The sequence below is a fragment of the Numenius arquata genome, unplaced genomic scaffold (assembly GCF_964106895.1).
Source record: "Numenius arquata unplaced genomic scaffold, bNumArq3.hap1.1 HAP1_SCAFFOLD_1422, whole genome shotgun sequence".
NCBI lineage: Eukaryota > Metazoa > Chordata > Aves > Charadriiformes > Scolopacidae > Numenius > Numenius arquata.
The window spans coordinates 428-19411 of NW_027414263.1; the positions used below are offsets into that span (position 1 = coordinate 428).

Genomic DNA, 18984 nt, shown 5'->3' on the forward strand with positions numbered 1-18984 from the left:
GGGTCCCACCAGCCCCAGGGGGGGTCCCACCTTCCCCGGGGGGGGGGGGGGTGTCTCATCTGCCCCAGGGGAGGGTCCACCAGCCCCAGGGGGGTCTCAGGGGGGTTGCACCTTCCCCAGAGGGGTCCTACCAGCCCCAGGGGGGGTCTCAAGGGGGGTCCCACCAGCCCCGGGGGGGGGGGGGTCCCGCCACCCCGCTCACCTCCGCCGCCGGTGCCGCCTCTCCTTGTCGTCCCTCTTGCCCTCCCCATCGTAGCCGGGGGGCGGGGGGTGCCGATGCCGCCGCCGCCGCTGCTCCCCGTCCCCGTGCTCCCCGTCCCCCTCGCCCCGCGGCGGCCGCCCGCCCTCCCGGTGCCGCGGCCGCCGCTCGGGCCGCCCGTCCCCCTCGCCTTCCTCGGCCGCCCGCCGGTGCCCCCGGTGCCGCCGGTGCTCGTGCTGGGGGGAGCCGGCGCGGCCCTCCCGGCTCCGGTGCCGGCGCTCGGCGGTTTTGAGGCGCTCGGCGTCGCCGTAGCCGCGCTCCTGGCTGGGCTCCCGCTCGGGCTCGCGGCTGCCGCTGCGGGGCCGGCGGCCGTCGGGGTCCCCGGGACGGGGTCCGCCGGGGTCCGGGTACCGCGGCTGCCGGCGCAGCTCCTCGGGGCGGGGGTGTCCAAAGCGGGGCTCCAGCGGCGGCTCCCCCGGGCGCGTCTTGTTGGTGTTGTTGTTGCGGTTCTCCTGGGGGTCCACCACCAGCGGCCGGTCCAGGTGGGTCTTCATGTCGGGGCGCAGGTGGCGGGCGTAGGGCACCTTCCAGCGCTCCTCGGGGTCCAGCTCGCTGTAGAGGGCCTCCCGGCTGGCCAGCAGGTTCTGCTTCCGCAGCTCGCTCGTCCGCTGCTCCCACACCGACTTGGAGGATTTCTGGTTCTTCTGCTGCTCCTTCCTGCAGCGGGGACCCACAGCCCCCGTCGGGCCGGGACGGAGCCGGGACGGAGGTGGGATGGAGCCAGGATGGAGGTGGGATGGAGCCAGGATGGAGACAAGGATGCAGCTGGAGCAGAGATGGGATGGAGCCAGGACGGAGCCAGGACAGAGCCAGGATGGTGCTGGGACGGAGCCGGGACAGAGGTGGGATGGAGCCAGGATGGAGGTGGGATGGAGCCAGGATGGAGACAAGGATGCAGCTGGAGCAGAGATGGGATGGAGCCAGGACGGAGCCAGGACAGAGCCAGGATGGTGCTGGGACGGAGACGGGATGGAGGCAGGATGGAGATGGGATGGAGCCCAGGATGGAGCCCAGAATGGAGCTGGGACGGAGCCGAGATGGAGATGGGATGGAGGCAGGATGGAGATGGGATGGAGCTGGGATGGATCCGGATGGAGGTGAGATGAAGATGGGATGGAGCCAAGGATGCAGCCGGAGCGGAGATGGGATGGAGCCAGGACAGAGCCAGGATGGTGCTGGGATGGAGGCGGGATGGAGATGGGATGGAGCCCAGGATGGAGCCCAGAATGGAGCTGGGACGGAGCCGAGATGGAGATGGGATGGAGGCAGGATGGAGATGGAATGGAGCTGGGATGGATCCGGATGGAGGTGAGATGAAGATGGGATGGAGCCAGGGACGGAGCCGGGACGGAGCCAGGATGGAGCTGGGATGGATCCAGGATGGAGGTGGGATGAAGATGGGATGGAGCCAGGGACGGAGCCAGGATGGAGCTGAGGATGCAGCTCAGGATGGAGCCGAGATGAAGCCAAGGATGGAGCTGGGATGGAGCCGGGGACGGAGACAGGGTGGAGACGGAATGGAGATGGGATGGAGCCCAGGATGGAGCTGAGGATGGATCCAGGGATGGAGCTGAGGATGGATCTGGGATGGATCTGGGATTCAGGCAGGATGGAGCCAAGGATGGAGCTGGGATGGAGCCAGGAACGGAGTCGAGGATGGAGCCGAGGATGGATCTGGGGATGGAGCCGAGGAAGGAGTCAGGATGGAGCCAGGAACGGGGCCGGGGTAGAGCTGGTGATGGAGACTGGGATGGAGCTGGGGATGGATCCAGGGATGGATCTGGGGATGGAGTTGGGATGGAGGCAGGGACAGATCGAGGGATGGAGCTGGGATGGGAGCCGGGGATGGAGCTGGGACGGAGCCGGGATGGAGCCAGGGATGGATCAAGGGACGGATCCAGGGATGGAGCTGGGATGGGAGCCGGGGATGGAGCCAGGACGGAGCCGGGGATGGATCCAGGGATGGATCCAGGATGGAGTCGAGATGGAGCCAGGGACAAATCCAGGGATGGAGCTGGGATGGAGCTGGGGATGGATCCAGGACGGAGTTGGGGATGGAGCTGGGAGGGAGCTGGGATGGAGCTGGGGATGGAGCCGGGGATGGATCCAGGATGGAGTCGGGATGGAGCCAGGGACAAATCCAGGGATGGAGCTGGGATGGAGCTGGGGATGGAGCCAGGACGGAGTTGGGGATGGAGCTGGGAGGGAGCTGGGATGGAGCTGGGGATGGAGCCGGGGATGGATCCAGGATGGAGTCGGGATGGAGTCGGGATGGAGCCAGGGACAAATCCAGGGATGGAGCTGGGATGGAGCCGGGACGGAGCGGGTGACAGCAGGCACTCACATGGTGACGGACATGTTGGCTGCCGAGAGCGGGCTCACTTCGGCCACCTCCTTCGCCTTCTGCAGCGCCAGCTTCTGGTTGGCGGCTTCTTCCTCCTCCTGCTCGTCCTGCAAAGCCCCGCGCCGTGTCCAGCCCAGCCCCGAGGCCACGGGCGATGGGCTGAGGTGGGGGGTGAGGGTGCAGCCCCCCCCCCCCCCCATGCCCCCAGCACCGCTCCTCACCTTGGTGAGCTCCTGCGCGTTGGCGAGGTTGTCCACCGCGATGGCCAAGAAGACGTTGAGGAGGGTGTCTGGGCGTCCCGTCAAGGCAGAAGTGAGTCCCAGAATATACACACACACACACCCCCTCAGGCCTGGACCCCCCCCTGGGGCCCCCCCCAGCCCCCGAGGATACAGTTGCCGAAGAGGGTGAGGACGATGAAGTAGACGGAGAAAACCATCCCCCCCTTGACGCCGCCCTGAGATTTGATCCCGTCGTACATCACCGCGTTCCAGTCTTCGCCCGTCAGAATCTACGGGGGGGGGGGGGGGGGGGGGGGAAAGGAGCCGTGGGGGCAGCTGGGACCCCCCGCCTTGGCACCCCAATTCCTCAGGAGCCCCAGGAGGAGCGGCGGGGTGGGGGGGGTCCCCTACCTGAAACACCGTCATTATTGCTGCTGGGAAAGTGTCGAAGTTGGTGGGAGGGGTCCCGTCGTCAAAATTGAACCTGGGGAGGGGGGGGGGGGAAGAGCGGTGGGAGCCCCAACCCCGCCGGGTGCCCCCCAGCAGGGAACGGGGGCACAGGGGCACCTCCAGGCTGGGGGGGGGGGGGGGGGGGGCATCCCCCACCCAGTTACTCACTGTCCCCCGAAAAGCTGCATCCCCAAAAGGGCAAAGACGACGATAAAGAGGAAGAGGAGGAAGAGGAGGCTGATGATGGACTTCATGGAGTTCAGGAGGGAGACCACCAGGTTCCGCAGGGAAGCCCAGTACCTGTCGGGGCAGAGCCAGGCTGCAGGGCCGCGGGGGGACACGGGGGGACACGGGGGGACAGGGGACACGGGGGGATGCGGGGGGACACGGGGATGCGAGGGGACAGGGGACACAGTGGGACATGGGGGGGACAGGGGAACATGGGGGGACATGGGAATGTGAGGGGACAGGGGACATAGGGGGACACGGGGGGACACGGGGAGATGGGGGGACATGGGGATGCAAGGGGACAGGGGACACAGGGGCACACGGGGGGACACGGGGGGATACGGGGGGACACGGGGCCCGGGGGGGACAAGGGAATGTGAGGGGACAGAGGACACAGAGCGACATGGGGGGACACAGGGGGACACGTGAAAATGGGGGGACAGGGGACACGGGGGGACACGGGGGGACACAGACGGCGAGGGGACGAGGGATGGCACCCCACGATGGCTCCGTGCACCCACACGCTCAGTCACGCTCGCACGGCCCCTGTGCATGGACAGACGGACAGACCGATGGATGGACAGACAGACAGACCGACGGACAGACCAACAGACTGACGGATGGACAGACGGACAGACCAACAGACCGACGGATGGACAGACAGACAGACGGACGGATGGACAGACGGACAGACAGAGCGGCGGCGCCCGGACCCGTCAGCACTTACTTTGTGACTTTGAAAATGCGCAGTAACCTGAGAGCTCGTAGCACGCTGATCCCGAAGGATGTTCCCGGCTTCACAACAGCCCAGATCACCTCGAAGATGCTTCCGATGATAACCTGGGCGGGGGGAGGGTCCTCATCTTGTCCCCATCCCATCCCCGTCGCCATCCCATCCCCGTCGCCATCCCATCCCCATCCCCATCCCCATCCCATCCCATCCCCATCCCCATCCCATCCCCATCCCCATCCCCATCCCATCCCATCCCCATCCCATCCCATCCCCATCCCCATCCCATCCCATTCCCATCCCATCCCCATCCCCATCCCATCCCATTCCCATCCCATCCCCATCCCATCCCATCCCATCCCATCCCATCCCATCCCATCCCATCCCATTCTCATCCCATCCCCACCCCCATCCCCATCCCATCCCACCCCATCCCAACCCCATCCCCATCCAATCCCCATCCCATCCCACCCCATCCCCATCCAATCCCCATCCCATCCCACCCCATCCCCATCCAATCCCCATCCCCATCCAATCCCCATCCCATCCTCATCCCCATCCCATCCCATTCCCATCCGGACTCACGGCACAGTCGAAGCAGTTGAAGGACGAGTGGAAGTAAGGCCGCGTCCCCAGCCCGTACATTTTTATAAACATTTCGGACATAAAGAGTCCCAAGAAAATGAATTCTGCATAGTCTGGGGGGGGGGTGGAAAGGGGAAGGCAGGGTGAGCCGGGGCGGGGGGGGCGCGTTCCCGGTGTCGGGGTGCCGGGGGGGTGACTCACAGAGGAAGTCGGAAAGCCAATCTGGCTGGTCGTAGTGAACGATAGCAACACACAGGGTGTTGAGGGCTACCAGACTCAGCACGGTCCAGTAGAAGGCCTGAGTTTTCACCATGCGGCGGATGTGGAAGCGCATCCTCCGCTCCCGCTTGTGGAAGAAGGTGGCATTCTCCAGCTTGGCACTTTTGAGGCTGGCGCGGGCAAAGGGGGAGCCTGCGGGGAACACACGCGCACACACATCCATCCCCCCCCCCCCCATCACGTCACCCACCGTCCCCCCGCAACCGGCACCCATCGACCCCCAGCCCGGCACCCCCAGCTCATCACCCCCCCAGCTCATCGCCCTCCAACCCTCAGACCATCACCCATCACCCCCCAGCCCGGCACCCCCAGCTCATCACCCACTACCCATCCACTCATCACCCCCCAAACCGGCACCCATCGCCCCCCAGCCCGGCACCCCCAGCTCATCACCCCCCCAGCTCATCACCCACTACCCATCCACTCATCACCCCCCAAACCGGCACCCATCGCCCCCCAGCCCGGCACCCCCAGCTCATCGCCCTCCAACTCACCACTCATCACCCCCAAAAACAGCACCCATCGCCCCCCAACCCGGCACCCCCAACTTATCACCCCCCAACCCAGCACCCCCAGCTCATCACTCCCCAACCCTTCACTCATCACCCCGTCACCCTCCAACTTGTCACTCATCACCCCCAAAACAGCACCCATCGCCCCCCAGCCCTGTACCCCCACCCCATCACCCCTCAACTGATCACCCTCCAACCCTCAAACCATCACCCATCACCCCCCAACTCATCACCCCCCAACCCTTCACTCATCACCCCATCGCCCCCCAACTCGTCACCCACCACCCATCCACTCATCACCCCCTGAACCAGCACCCATTGCCCCCCAACTTATCACCCCCCAACTTATCACCCCCCAACCCGTCACCCCCAGCTCATTATCCCCCACCCATCCATTCATCACCCCCCGAACCGGCACCCATCGCCCCCCAACCCATCACCCCCAAACCCATCACCCTGTCACTCACCACCTTCTCACCCATCACCCTCCCCCCCACGACCCCCCCACCCATCACCCCCCAGTCGATCATCCCCCCACCCCATCACCCCAACCACCCCCCAAACCACCCCCCATCACCCCCAGACCCCACTCCACCACCCATCACCCCCCCACTCCATCACACACACACACCCCCATCCCCTCCCCTCCCCTCCCTCCTCCCCCCCCCCCCTCCCCGTGGCCCCCACGCACCCACGGAGGAGATGTCGGCCAACTGCTCCTCGGCATCCTCAGGGCTCAGCAGGTCCGTCTTGCTCTTCTTGATGGTGGCCCTCCGGAGAGCTCCCGCAGGGGCGAGGGGCAGAGGGAGGCGGGCGTCACCCGGGGGTCCCCACTGGGACACCCCCCCCCACCCCCCCCCAGCCCCCCCCCCGCCGGGGCACACGCCGGGGCAGGGCACTTACCATCGAAGGGGTGCCGGGGCTCTCCCTCGGTCTCGTCCTCCGCCAGGATCACTTCTTCTGAGAGAAAAGCGGGGGGTTCAGAGGGGCTGGGGGGCTCGGGAGGGGGTGTCCCGGGGTTTGGGGGGGGGGGGGGGGGGGCAGGGGGGGGGTCCTCACCCGCCTTAGAGATCCACTCCATGTAGCCGTTGAGCTCCCGCTCGATCTGCTGCTGCCGCCGCAGCTTCAGGAAGGCTCGGCGGTTTTCCACCCGCTCCCGCTCTTTGGCAAACTCCCTGCGGGGCCGGAGTCAGGGTGGGGGGGGACGGGGTGGGACACCTCCCCCCACCCCCCCCCCTCCCTGAGCCCCACCGGGCCCCCCCCCCCACCCGCCGCTTACCCGGACAGCACCCCCAGCACTAGGTTCAGCATAAAAAAGGAGCCGATGATGATGAGGGGGATGAAGTACAGCCAGTTCCAAGTGTTCCCTGAGGCATCGTTGCTCTGGGGGGGGGGGGGGGAAAGAGGTCAGGGGTGGGGGGTCCCCGTGACCTGGGGTGTCCCATAAGCTCGGGGGGGTCCCACGAGCAGGGGGGGACACAGGTACAGCCCCGTTTCTGTGGCTGGATATTGGCCAAGGGATGGAGCATGGCAGCTCCGACGTTGCCCCCCCCCCCCTCTCCAGGGGCTGGTGACACCCCAAATCCCCTGGTGTCCCCCCACTTGGGGAATGTGGGGGGTCAGGGAGGAAACGGGGGGGACATGGGGGGCTGGGGAGGGTTGGGGGAGATGCTTGGGTCTCCCTGCGGGACTCGGGGCTGCTGGCAGAGGGGGGACCGCTCAGCTTTTTTTTGGGGTACCCTCCTGCAAACAGCCTCTGCCTTTGGGGGGCCGGGGGGGGGGGTGCACCCCATTTCTCTTCATCCGTGTGCACTGGATGGGGGGGGAGCGGCGAGCGGAACCCCCCACCCCCCACCTTGGGGAGAACTTGGTGACAACTTGGCGACCTCCTTGGTGATACCCTCGAGGACAACTCGGGGACTTTCTTGGGGGACACAAGGCGGTTTCAACAGGGAAAGGGGGGTCCCGGGGAGGGGAAGGAGGGGTCCCGGGGGGCACGGCGCCCCCCCCCCGCCGTCGGGGGCTCACATAGTAGAGGAGGTCTGTCCACCCTTCCATGGTGATGCACTGGAAGACGGTGAGGACGGCGAAGAGGATGTTGTCGAACTGGGTGATGCCGTAGTTGGGGCCCTCCCAGTACTTCTTGCACTTGGTGCCGTTGGGGCAGATCCGCGCCGGCTCGTCCGTCCCGCAGGGGACTTCCACCTTGATCTCGTCTGGGGACGGGGACGGGAAGGGGGGGACACACGGAGATGGAGATGGTTCCCACCCCCTCCTCCGGCCCGGACACCCCCATCATCACCAACCCCCCCACTCCTATCATCATCCCCTCCGTCATCATCATCGCCCCCATCACCACTGTCCTCCCCATCCTCACCATCCCCTCCATCATCACCATCCCCCCCCCATCGTCATCGTCCCCCCCATTGTTATCATCCCCCCCATCATCATCCCCCCCATCACCACTGTCCTCACCATCCTCACCACCCCCCCCCATCGTCATCATCTCCCCCCTTGTCATCATCCCCTCCATCATCACCATCGTCCCCCCATCGTCATTGTCCCCCCATCATCATCGTCCCCCCCATCATTATCACCCCCCCCAACACCACTGTCCTCCCCATCCTCACCATCCCCTCCATCATCGCCATCCCCCCCCCATCGTCATCGGCCCCCCCATTGTCATCATCCCCTCCACCCTCATCATCCCCCCCATCATCACCATCCCCCCCCATTGGCATCATCCCCCCATCATCATCATCCCCCCAACACCATTGTCCTTCCCATCCTCATCATCCTCTCCATCATCACCATTGTCCCCTCCATCAACACTGTCCCCCCACATCATCACCGTCCCCTCCATCATCACCACCCCCCCCATTGGCATCGTCCCCCCATCATCATCATCCCCCCAACACCATTGTCCTTCCCATCCTCATCATCCTCTCCATCATCACCATCATCCCCCCATCGTCATTGTCCCCCATATCATCATCATCCCCTCCATCATTATCACCCCCCCCAACACCACTGTCCTCCCCATCCTCATCATCCTCATCATCCTCTCCATCATCACCATTGTCCCCCCCATCGTCATCATCCCCCATATCATCACCGTCCCCTCCATCATCATCACCCCTCCCAACACCATCGTCCTCCCCATCCTCATCATCCTCTCCATCATCACCATCGTCTCCCTCCTTCGTCACCATCCCCCCCATCGTCACCATCCCCCCCCATAACCAACCCCCCCCTTGCCATTATCCCCCTCATCGTCATTGACCCCCCATCATCATCCCCCCATCACCATCCCTTCCATCATCCCCTCCATCATCATCGTCCCTCCCATCATCATCACCGTCCCCCCCATCATCATTCCCCCCCCCCCCATTATCACTGTACCCCCCCCATCATGGCCCCCCCCCCGCCGCAGCCTCCTTCAGCCCGTCCCCCTCCATCGCGCTGACGCGGCCGCGGCGCAGAAATAGCTCCCGCCAATTAACGGCATCTTCATCAGGGGAGAGAAGTAATTAGGCCGTTCCATATCGGGCACGGGCCACGGGCCCAGGGAGCTGGGGGGGGGGGGGGGGGGGGGGGCAGGAAGGAGACAGCCCCCCAGCCCCGGTCCCAGCCCCACGGCGGAGCCCGAGCCATCCCCAGTGGGGAAACTGAGGCAGGGAGGGGGAAGGGAGAGGGGGATCTGGGAGGGGGTTTGGAGAGAGTTTGGGGGGGGGGTTTGGGAGGGGGTTTGGGGAAGATTTGAGGAGGGTTTGGGAGGGGGTGTTTGGGGAGGATTTGGGGGGTTTAGGAAGGGGTTTGGGGGGGTTGGGGAGGATGTGGGGAGGATTTAGGGGGTTTTGGGGGGGGTTGGGGGTTTGGGAGGGGGTTTTTTGGGGGAGTTTGGGGAGGGTTTGGGGGGTTTGGGAAGGGGGTTGGGGAAGATTTGGGGAGGGTTTGGGAGGGGGTTTGGGAAGGGGTGTTTGGGAAGGATTTGGGGGGTTTGGGAAGGGGGTTGGGGAGGATTTGGGGAGGATTTAGGGGGTTTGGGGGGGGTTTGGGAGGAGGTTTGGGGGGTTTGGGAGGATTTGGGGAGGATTTGGGAGGGTTGGGGAGGATTTGGGGGGTTTGGGGGGGTTGGGGAGGATTTGGGGAGGGTTTGGGAGGGGGGGTTTGGGGAGGATTTGGGGGGTTTGGGGGGGTTGGGGAGGATTTGGGGAGGGTTTGGGAGGGGGTCTGGGTAGGATTTGGGGGGTTTGGGGGGGTCTGGGGGGGCCGGACCTACCCGTCACCAGGTCGAAGCAGGTGGTGTGAAATTTGCCCATATAAAACTCTAATCCTATGATTGCAAAAATGAGGATCGCGAAAAACAGGAGGAGGCCGATCTGCAGCAGCGGGATCATCGCCTTCATGATGGACTTCAGGACGACTTGTAAACCTGCGCCAGAGGGGGCTGAGCGGCGCCGCGGACCGACCCCCCCCCACACACACACCCCCACGCCCCCGGACCCCCAACCCCCCCCTCCCCACCCCCCCCCCACTCACTTGGGATCCCCGAGACCAGCTTGAGGGGCCGGAGCACGCGCACGGCCCGCAGCGTCCGCAGGTCGAACTGGGAGCCCACCGTGGCCAGGATGCTGCGGGCGAGAGGGGGGTCAGCGGGTGGGGACACCCCCCACCCCCCCCACACACGGACCTTGCACCCCGACCCGGCTGGGGACCCCCACCAGCCATGCCACCACGGCCACCACGAGCCACCGCGTCCCGGCACGGCCACATGGCCCCACGGGCCACCACAGACATGGCCCAGGTGGGCCACCGTGGCCAGAGATCGCCCCCCCACGGCCGCACCATCACGGCCACCAAGAGCCGTCACGGCCACCGAGAGCCACCACGTCCCAGCAGAGCCACGCATCCTCCGTGGGCCACCGCGTGCCCTGTGGCTACACCGGCGCGGCCACCACGAGCCCCCACATCCCTGTCGCATGCCCACGTGCCCACGGCCGTGCCACCATGGCCACCATCAGCCCCCCTTGTCCCTGCCACATGCCCATGTGCCCACAGCCGTGCCACCATGGCCACCACAAGCCCCCATGTCCCTGCCACATGCCCACTGCTGTGCCACCATGGCCACCATGGCCACCACGAGCCCCCTTGTCCCCGCCACATGCCCACATGCCCACGGCCGTGCCACCATGGCCACCACAAGCCCCCTTGTCCCTGCCACATGCCCACATGCCCACAGCTGTGCCACCATGGCCACCACAAGCCCCCATGTCCCTGCCACATGCCCACAGCTGTGCCACCATGGCCACCACAAGCCCCCACGTCCCTGCCACATGCCCACTGCTGTGCCACCACGGCCACCACGAGCCCCCACGTCCCTGCCACACGCTCACATGCCCACAGCCATGCCACCACGGCCACTGCAAGCCCCCTTGTCCCCACCGCATGCCCACGTGCCCGGGGCCGTGCCGGAGCGGGTGCCGGCGGCGCGGGCGGCCGCGCTGGGCTATATTTAGCCCTTTCCGGGCCGATGGCGCTGCCGGGGCTGACGCTGGAGCCGGGGCGGGGGGGGGGTCACAGCCCCCGGCCAGCACCAGCCCGCAGGGTCCCCGAGGAGCCGGGGGGCAGTGGGGGGACCCAGGCGCCCAGATGCAGCCCGGGGGCCTGTTGCCAGCCCCACAGAACCCCCCCCACCCCCGACCCTGCAGATGGTCCCCTCCCCCCTCCCGCCTGTCACCATGGCAACCGGCCGGCCCCATTTATCCCCATCACCCCCATCCATTTCCATTCACCCCCATTCACCCCCATTCACCCCATCGCCCCCATTCACCCCCATTCACCCCCATCCATTTCCATTCACCCCATCGCCCCCATTCACCCCCATTCACCCCCATCGCCCCCATTCACCCCCATTCATCCCCATCACCCCCATCCATTTCCATTCACCCCATCGCCCCCATTCACCCCCATTCACCCCCATTCACGCCCATTCACCCCCATCACCCCCATTCACCCCCATTCACCCCCATTCATCCCCATCGCCCCCATTCACCTCCATCACCCCCATTCACCCCCATTCACCCCCATCACCCCCATTCACCCCCATCACCCCCATTCATCCCCATTCACCCCCATCGCCCCCATTCACCCCCATTCACCCCCATTCATCCACTGACCTCATTCACCCCCATCACCCCCATCACCCCCATTCACCCCCACTGACCTCATTCATCCTCATCCCCATTCATCCCCAGTCACTCCCAGTTCATTCATCCCCCTTGCCCCACTCATTCCCAGGGGCAGGGGGACAAGGGGGGGGACAAGGGAGCAAAGTGGGGAACAGGGTGTAGGGGGAGTGGGGCGCGGGGGGCGGGGGCAGGCACAGGGAGCAAGGGAGGAAGAGGGTGCAAGGGGGGCTGGGGGGGGCAAGGGGGAGCGGGGTGAAGGGGAAACGGGGTGCGGGGGGGGGGGGGGGAGGGAAGCAGCCAAAGAGCAGCCCCTGATGTGGCCGAGTGGCTGTGGGGACACAGGGCACAGACACCCCCCAAAAACCAGCCCCACTGCCCCACCAGCTCTCCCAGCAGGAGGAGGACACCCGGAGAGGCTGGGGGGGGGTGCCAGGGCTGGGGGGGGGGCAGAGGCCGGGAGGTGCAAAGGCTGGGGGGGGGGGGGTCAGCGGCTACCCAGGGGGTGCCACGGCTGGGGGGTGCCAGGGCTGGAGGGGCAGCGGCTACCTGGGGGGTACCAGGGCCAAGGGGGTGCCAGAGCCAGGGGGTCAATGGCTGCCTGGGGGGTGCCAAGGCTGGGGGTGCCAGGGCTGGGGGGGGCGCAGAGGCTGCCCGAGGGGTGCCAGGGCCAGGGGGTACTATGGCTGGGGGGTGCTAGGGCCAGGGGGGGGGCAGAGGCTGCCTGGGGGGTGCCAAGGCTGGGGGTGCCAGGGCTGGGGGTGCCAAGGCCGGGGGGTTCCATGGCCAGGGGGGCAACGGCTGCCTGGGGGGTGCCAAGGCTGGGGGTGCCAGGGCTGGGGGGGGGGCAGAGGCTGCCTGGGGGGTACCAGGGCCAGGGGGTACTATGGCTGGGGGGTGCTAGGGCCGGGGGGGGGCAGAGGCTGCCTGGGGGGTGCCAAGGCTGGGGGTGCCAGGGCTAGGGGGGGGGCAGAGGCTGCCTGGGGGGTGCCAGGGCCAGGGGGTGCTATGGCTGGGGGGGTGCCAGGGCCGGGGGGGTGCCATGGCTGGGAGCTGGGGCTGCTGCAGCCCCGGCGGGGGGGGGTTGCGGGGCCGGTGAGTGGCGTCGCGGGGAAATATTGTGACAGCGTAAAGAGGCAGCTGCTGCCGCCGGGGGAGCGGGACGAGCTCCGGGGGCCATAATTAACGTCTCGCCCGGCCCCAGCCCCGCGGGAGCCAGTGACGCCCGGGGCCGCCGGCGGGCGCAGCCCCACACACACGCGTGTGCACACGTGTACACACACACACACACACACGCGTGTACACACACACACACACTCTCCACGCCGCAGCTCGCCCGCCCGCCCACAACATGCCTGTGTCTGCCACATGGAGGGCGCGGGGACGGCACACACGCGTGTCCGGGTGTGTGTTGGGGGGGGGTGGGACACACACGCGTGGCGGGGGGGGCGGGTGGGGGGGGGCCTCACCCGGTGAGGACGACCACGAAATCCATCACGTTCCAGCCGTTGCGCAGGTAGGAGCCTTTGTGGAAGGCGAAGCCCAGCGCGATGATCTTGATCCCCGCCTCGAAGCAGAAGATGCCGATGAAATACGGCTCCGTGTCGTCCTGGGGACGGGGACAGGCGTGAGGCCACCGGGGGTGGGGGGACACGGGGACACACACACACACACACACACACACCCCGCCACCGGCACGGTCCCAGCCCGAGGGGTGCGGGGGGCATCGGGGTGGCCGCTGGCCGCTGTGTCCCGTCCCTGCCCCCCCCTCTCCCCGTCCCCAGATGCCGTGGGGCGGAGGCGGCCCCCGCTCCCGGAGTGGCCCAGATTCCCAGCAAGGAGGAAACTGGGACGCCGGCGGGGTCCGGTGGGGGGAAACTGGGAGCCGCGGCCACCGGGTGCCGGCTGCGCGCGCTGTGGGCTGGCAACCAGCCCCGCTTCTGCCGCCCACGCCGGGGTGGCCAGGGACCCGCACCAGAGGGCCGGGGACTCTCACCAGAGCCCCCATGGTGGCCACGGACCCTCACCAGAGCCCCAGAGGTGGCCAGGGACCATCACCAGAGACACCAGGGTGTCCAGGGACCCCCGCTGTAGCCACAGAGGTGGCCAGGGACCCTTGCCAAGGACCCCACGGTGGGTTGGGGACCCTCACCAGAGCCCTCAGGGTGGCCAGGGACCATCACCAGAGCCAGAGAGGTGGCCAGGGACCCTCGCCAGAGACACCAGGGTGGCCAGGAACACACACCAGAGACCCCGTGGTGGGTCAGGGACCCTCACCGGAGCCCCCAGGGTGGCCAGGAACCCTCACTGTAGCCACAGAGGTGGCCAGGACCATCACCAGAGACCCCATGGTGGGTCGGGGACCCTCACCAGAGTCCCCAGGGTGGCCAGGAACACACACCAGAGACCCCACGGTTAGGACCCTCACCGGAGCCCTCAAGGTGGCCAGGGACCCTGTCCGGAGCCCCCCCGCCAGCCCCGCGCTCACCAGCCGCTCCGACATGGGGGTCTTGTCCTCGTCGGGCAGGTGCTGCTCCAGCGCCAGGACGATGCAGTTCGCGATGATGGTGGCTAAAATCATGTATTCAAAAGGAGTGGGGGGGCCGAGTCAAGGAAAAAACCCGGCTGGGCTGAACCCCCCCCCCCCCCCCGCCCCGAGCGGGCGGCTTGGGGAAACCGAGGCAAGGAGAGAGGGGTGCCCGGAAGGGGGGGGAGAAGGGCCGGGGACCCCCCCCCTGCGCCGGCGGCGGGTGGCGGCAGGGACAGGGCTGCCACCCGCGCCCGCGTGCTCTCGGCAGCTCATTAATTCCCCCATCAAAGGCGCGACCCGGCAGCCCCGGCACGACACCGCGATCAAAGCGCCGCGGTGGCAGCGGGACCCGGGGAGACCTACACGGCCCCCGCCTGGCCCCCCCGCCGCCCCAGCAGGGACGATGCCGTCCGCCCGAGGGGACACCGCCGGCACCCGCACGCACACTTTGGGGTCTGCCTTCGGTCACCGCCTCCCCCCTGCCCGTCACCGGCCCCACGGCGTCACCGGCCCCACGGCGTCACCGGCCGCGCAGGGGCCGGGGGGTCCTGCAGCCCCATCACCGTGGAGTGGGATACCCCCTGCCCCCCAGTTCACCACCGATTTGTGCCGCCGGCCCCACACAGCCCCCGGGTGCCCCGGCGGAGCTGCCCCATGGCTATCGGGCACAGCTAGCCGGCACGGCACGGCCACCTGGCACGGCTACATGGCATGGCATGGCTATCCGGCATGGCACGGCTACCAGCCATGGCTATCTGGTACGGCACGGCCATCTGGCACGGCTACATGGCATGGCTATCCAACATGGCACGGCTATCCGGCATGGCACAGCTATCCGGCACGGCGATCCAACATGGCATGGCTATCCGGCATGGCACGGCTACCAGCCACGGCTATCTGGCATGGCACGGCCACCTAGCACGGCTACGTGGCACGGCATGGCTACATGGCATGGCTATCCAACATGGCATGGCTTTCCCGCATGGCTACCCAGCATGGCACGGCTACCAGCCACGGCTATCCGGCACGGCGATCCGGCTTCCCTGCCTGTCCTGGCACAACCGCCCACCACGACCTGGCTCTCCGTCCCCGCAGTTACCGGGCACAGCCATTCGCCACGGCTTTCTCACCCGGCACAGCCACACGGCACGGGGTTTTGGCACAGGGATGTGGCCTGGCATGGCTGCCTGGCACGGCCCGGCACAGCTCGGCCACCCAGCGCGGCACGGCTATCCGGCACGGCACAGCTCGGCTATCTGGCACAGCACGGCTCTCCAGCACGGCATGGCATGACTCTCCAGCATGGCACGGCTCTCCGGCACAGCTATCCGGCATGGCACGGCACGGCTATATGGCACGGCACGGCTCTCCAGCGCGGCACAGCACCGCTATCTGGCACAGCATGGCTATCTGGCACGGATCTCTGGCATGGCACAGCACGGCTATACGGCACAGCATGGCTATATGGCATGGCTATCAGGCACAGCTCTCCGGCACGGCTCTCCGGCACGGCACAGCTTTCCGGCACAGCTTTCCGGCACGGCACGGCTATCTGGCAGGGCACGGCTCTCCGGCACAGTCAGGTTCTCTGGCACAGCTCTGGGACACAGCACAGCCGCTCTGGCACGGTGTGGCTGCCCGGCGCGGCACGGCTCTCCGGCACGCCATTCCGGGTCAGGGCACAGCTCCCCGGCACGGCCCCGGTGATCTCCGGGGCAGCCCCCCCCCCCCAGCCAGCACCCCCCCGCCACAGCCCCGCCGTGCGCCGCAGCATCCTGCACCGGCCGGGTGCGGGACGGGTTTTGGGGTGCCGTGGCTCCATCGTTCCCCCCCCACACACACACCCCCCACCCCGGTCACAGGGATCCCGCCGCCCCCTCGCTCCCGGCCGTCGTGACGGCGGGGGAGGCTCCGCACACCCGCAGGATGGGGCCCACCGGGGCTCGGGGTGGGCGGCGCGATGCATCACACACACACACACACACACACACCCCCCCCAGCACCCCCCGACACCACGAAGCCCCTTCCCCCCCGTCACCGTCACCGTCACCGCTCGGCCATGGCGGTGATGCCGGTACACCGGGCACCGGATCCTGCCACCCTCCCCCCCCCCCCCCCCCCCCGGGGGGGTGCTGCGGCACGGCCACGGCCACGCACCGCTGCCTTCGCCTCCACGAGGAATTCAACACACACCCCCCCCCAAAACTCCCAGACCTGACACCCCCCCCTCCCCATTTTTTTTCCCCCGGGGATTTGCTTCCCCGCACCCCCTCTTTCCCCCCCCCTTTCCCCCCCGGCACCATGTTGGGGTGCTGCGGCCGCCCCTCACCGCGGCACCGCGGCTGCGGCACCACATGCCCAGGGGGGGCACCGGCAGCACCCGCTGCCCAAACCAGCCCCCCCACCCCTCCAGGCTCGGGGGCGGGGGGGGGCTGTCCCCCCAAAAGGCTCTGGGGGGGAACAAGCAGCAGGGCTGGACCCGGCGGCGAGACCACGACTCCCCCGGCAGCCCCCCCCCGCTCAAAACCGCGCGGGGCCCCCCATGGCCATGAGGAGGGGTGACGGTGGCCCTTTTCGGGTGACAATGCCCCCCCCCCCTTGGGTGACAGCGACCCCCTTTGGGTGACAGCGGCCCTTTTTGGGTGACAGCGGCCCTTTTTGGGTGCCGCTCCCAGCTGAGAGGTTTTTGGGGCACAGAAGGGGGAGGGGGGGGACCCAAGGGCAGCGATGACCCAAAACGTCCCCGCACCCCAAAACACGCCAGCGGGGGGAGGGGGGGAGGACACCCCGAGTCTGGGGGTACCCCGGGGTGATGGAGACGGGCTCTGCTGGCACCAAGGGGGGGTCTGGGGGGCTGAGCCCAGCGCTGAGGGGTGCAGCAGGGACACGGGGGGTGCCAGGTCAGCTCCCCCCCCCTCCGAATTAGGGCACCAGGAAACGCTGGTGCAACGGGGTCCCCTACCCCCAGCCCCCCAGGATGAGCCGGATCCCCCCAAACCCGCCAGGCAGGGCAGGGGGATGGGGACAGGGCAGGGGACAGGGACCCCCAGCACGGGGGTGGGGGACCCCAATGTGGGTCAGGGGGATGGGGACACGGCTTGGGGACGTGGTGCAGGACGTGGGGACGGGGACCCCGATGTGGGTCAGGGGAAAGGGGGACAAGGGCTGGGGACACGGCGCAGGGCAGGGGGATGGGGTCCCCAGTACGGGGACGGGGACCCCAATGCAGGGCAGGGGGATGGGGACAGGGAGCGGGTGCAGGACGTGGGGACGGGGACCCCAATGTGGGTCAGGGGGATGGGGACCCCGGCATGGGGCTGGGGACGCGGCGCAGGGCAGGGGGACGGGGGCTCCATGCAGGGCAAGGGGATGGGGACCCCCGAATGGGGTTGGGAACCCCAATATAGGGATGGGGACCCCAGAATGAGGACAGGGACCCCATGCAGGGCAGGGGGACGGGGACCCCATAACGGGGTTGGGGGGGACCAGAATGGGGTTGGGGACCCCCAGTATGAGGATGGAGACCCCATGCAGGGCAGAGGGATGGGGACCCCAGAACGGGGTTGGGGACCCCCAGTATGAGGATGGGGACCCTACGCAAGGCAGGGGGACAGGGACCCCCAGTGTGGGGACAGGGACCCCATGCAGGGCAGGGGGATGGGGACCCCGTAATGGGGTCGGGGGCCCCCAGAATGAGGTTGGGGACCCAGCGCAAGGCAGGGGGACGGGGACCCCAGTATGAGGATGGGGACCCCCAGTATGAGGACGGGGACCCCATGCAGGGCAGAGGGATGGGGACCCCAGAACGGGGTTGGGGGGTCCCAGTATGAGGATGGGGACCCCCAGTATGAGGACGGGAACCCCATGCAGGGCAGAGGGACGGGGACCCCAGAACGGGGTTGGGGACCCCCAGTATGAGGATGGGGACCCCCAGTATGAGGACGGGGACCCCATGCAGGGCAGACGGATGGGGACCCCAGAACGGGGTTGGGGGGTCCCAGTATGAGGATGGGGACCCCATGCAGGGCAGAGGGACGGGGACCCCAGAACGGGGTTGGGGACCCCCAGTATGAGGACGGGGACCCCCAGTATGAGGACGGGGCCCCGTAACGGCTGCGGGGCCAGGGAGGAGGAGGAGGAAGAGGAGAAGGTGGTGGTGATGGGGGGGGTGTCGGGGTGTCCCACAGCGAGGGGAAGGGTGTGGGGATGTGGTGGTGGGGGAAGACCCCCGTAGACGAGACACCCCCACCCCCACCCCCCCCCTCCCCAAAAAGCCGGGGGAAGGATATGGCCATTCGGTGATCTTTTTGGCGTATTTCCTCACCACGTTGTCCTCGCTGAAGAGGAAGAGCGAGCGGTTGACGGTGAGGCAGTTCTGCCGGACGGGGATGGGGTTGTAGAGGGCCATGGTGCGGGCGCGCTGGGCCATCGACTGCTTGTACATCCTCTGCGCCCCGGGGGGGCCCCCCGAGCGGGGACCCCCACCTCCCCGGACCCCCGTCGTCGTCGTCGTCGTCATCGCCGCCATCGCCGCCGCCGTCCCCCCCCCGGGGCCAACTCCTGCCCCATAGCGGGCCGGCACCTCGTCCCCGAAGCGAGCCATGGAGGGCAGGGCTCACGCTGCTGAGGCCGGCGCCGGCGAGAAGCTCATCACATCC

General features: G+C 67.8%; 1 protein-coding gene across 1 annotated transcript; it reads right to left on the bottom strand.

The window, feature by feature from the left end:
* Positions 1-202: 202 nt before the first annotated feature.
* LOC141477887 (voltage-dependent P/Q-type calcium channel subunit alpha-1A-like) lies at positions 203-18929 on the bottom strand (the record flags this gene model as incomplete). Its single annotated transcript, XM_074167059.1, has 19 exons — positions 18616-18929; positions 14285-14390; positions 13266-13405; positions 10151-10242; positions 9891-10043; positions 7637-7824; positions 6888-6991; positions 6668-6783; positions 6512-6568; positions 6300-6389; positions 5019-5228; positions 4818-4930; positions 4230-4342; positions 3443-3574; positions 3236-3308; positions 2997-3114; positions 2825-2892; positions 2604-2710; positions 203-916 (listed from the first exon to the last, which is right to left on the bottom strand). Coding segments are annotated over exons 1-19 (3008 nt in total), but the record flags the coding sequence as incomplete, so codon positions are not given.
* Between the last annotated feature and the right edge of the window lie 55 nt (positions 18930-18984).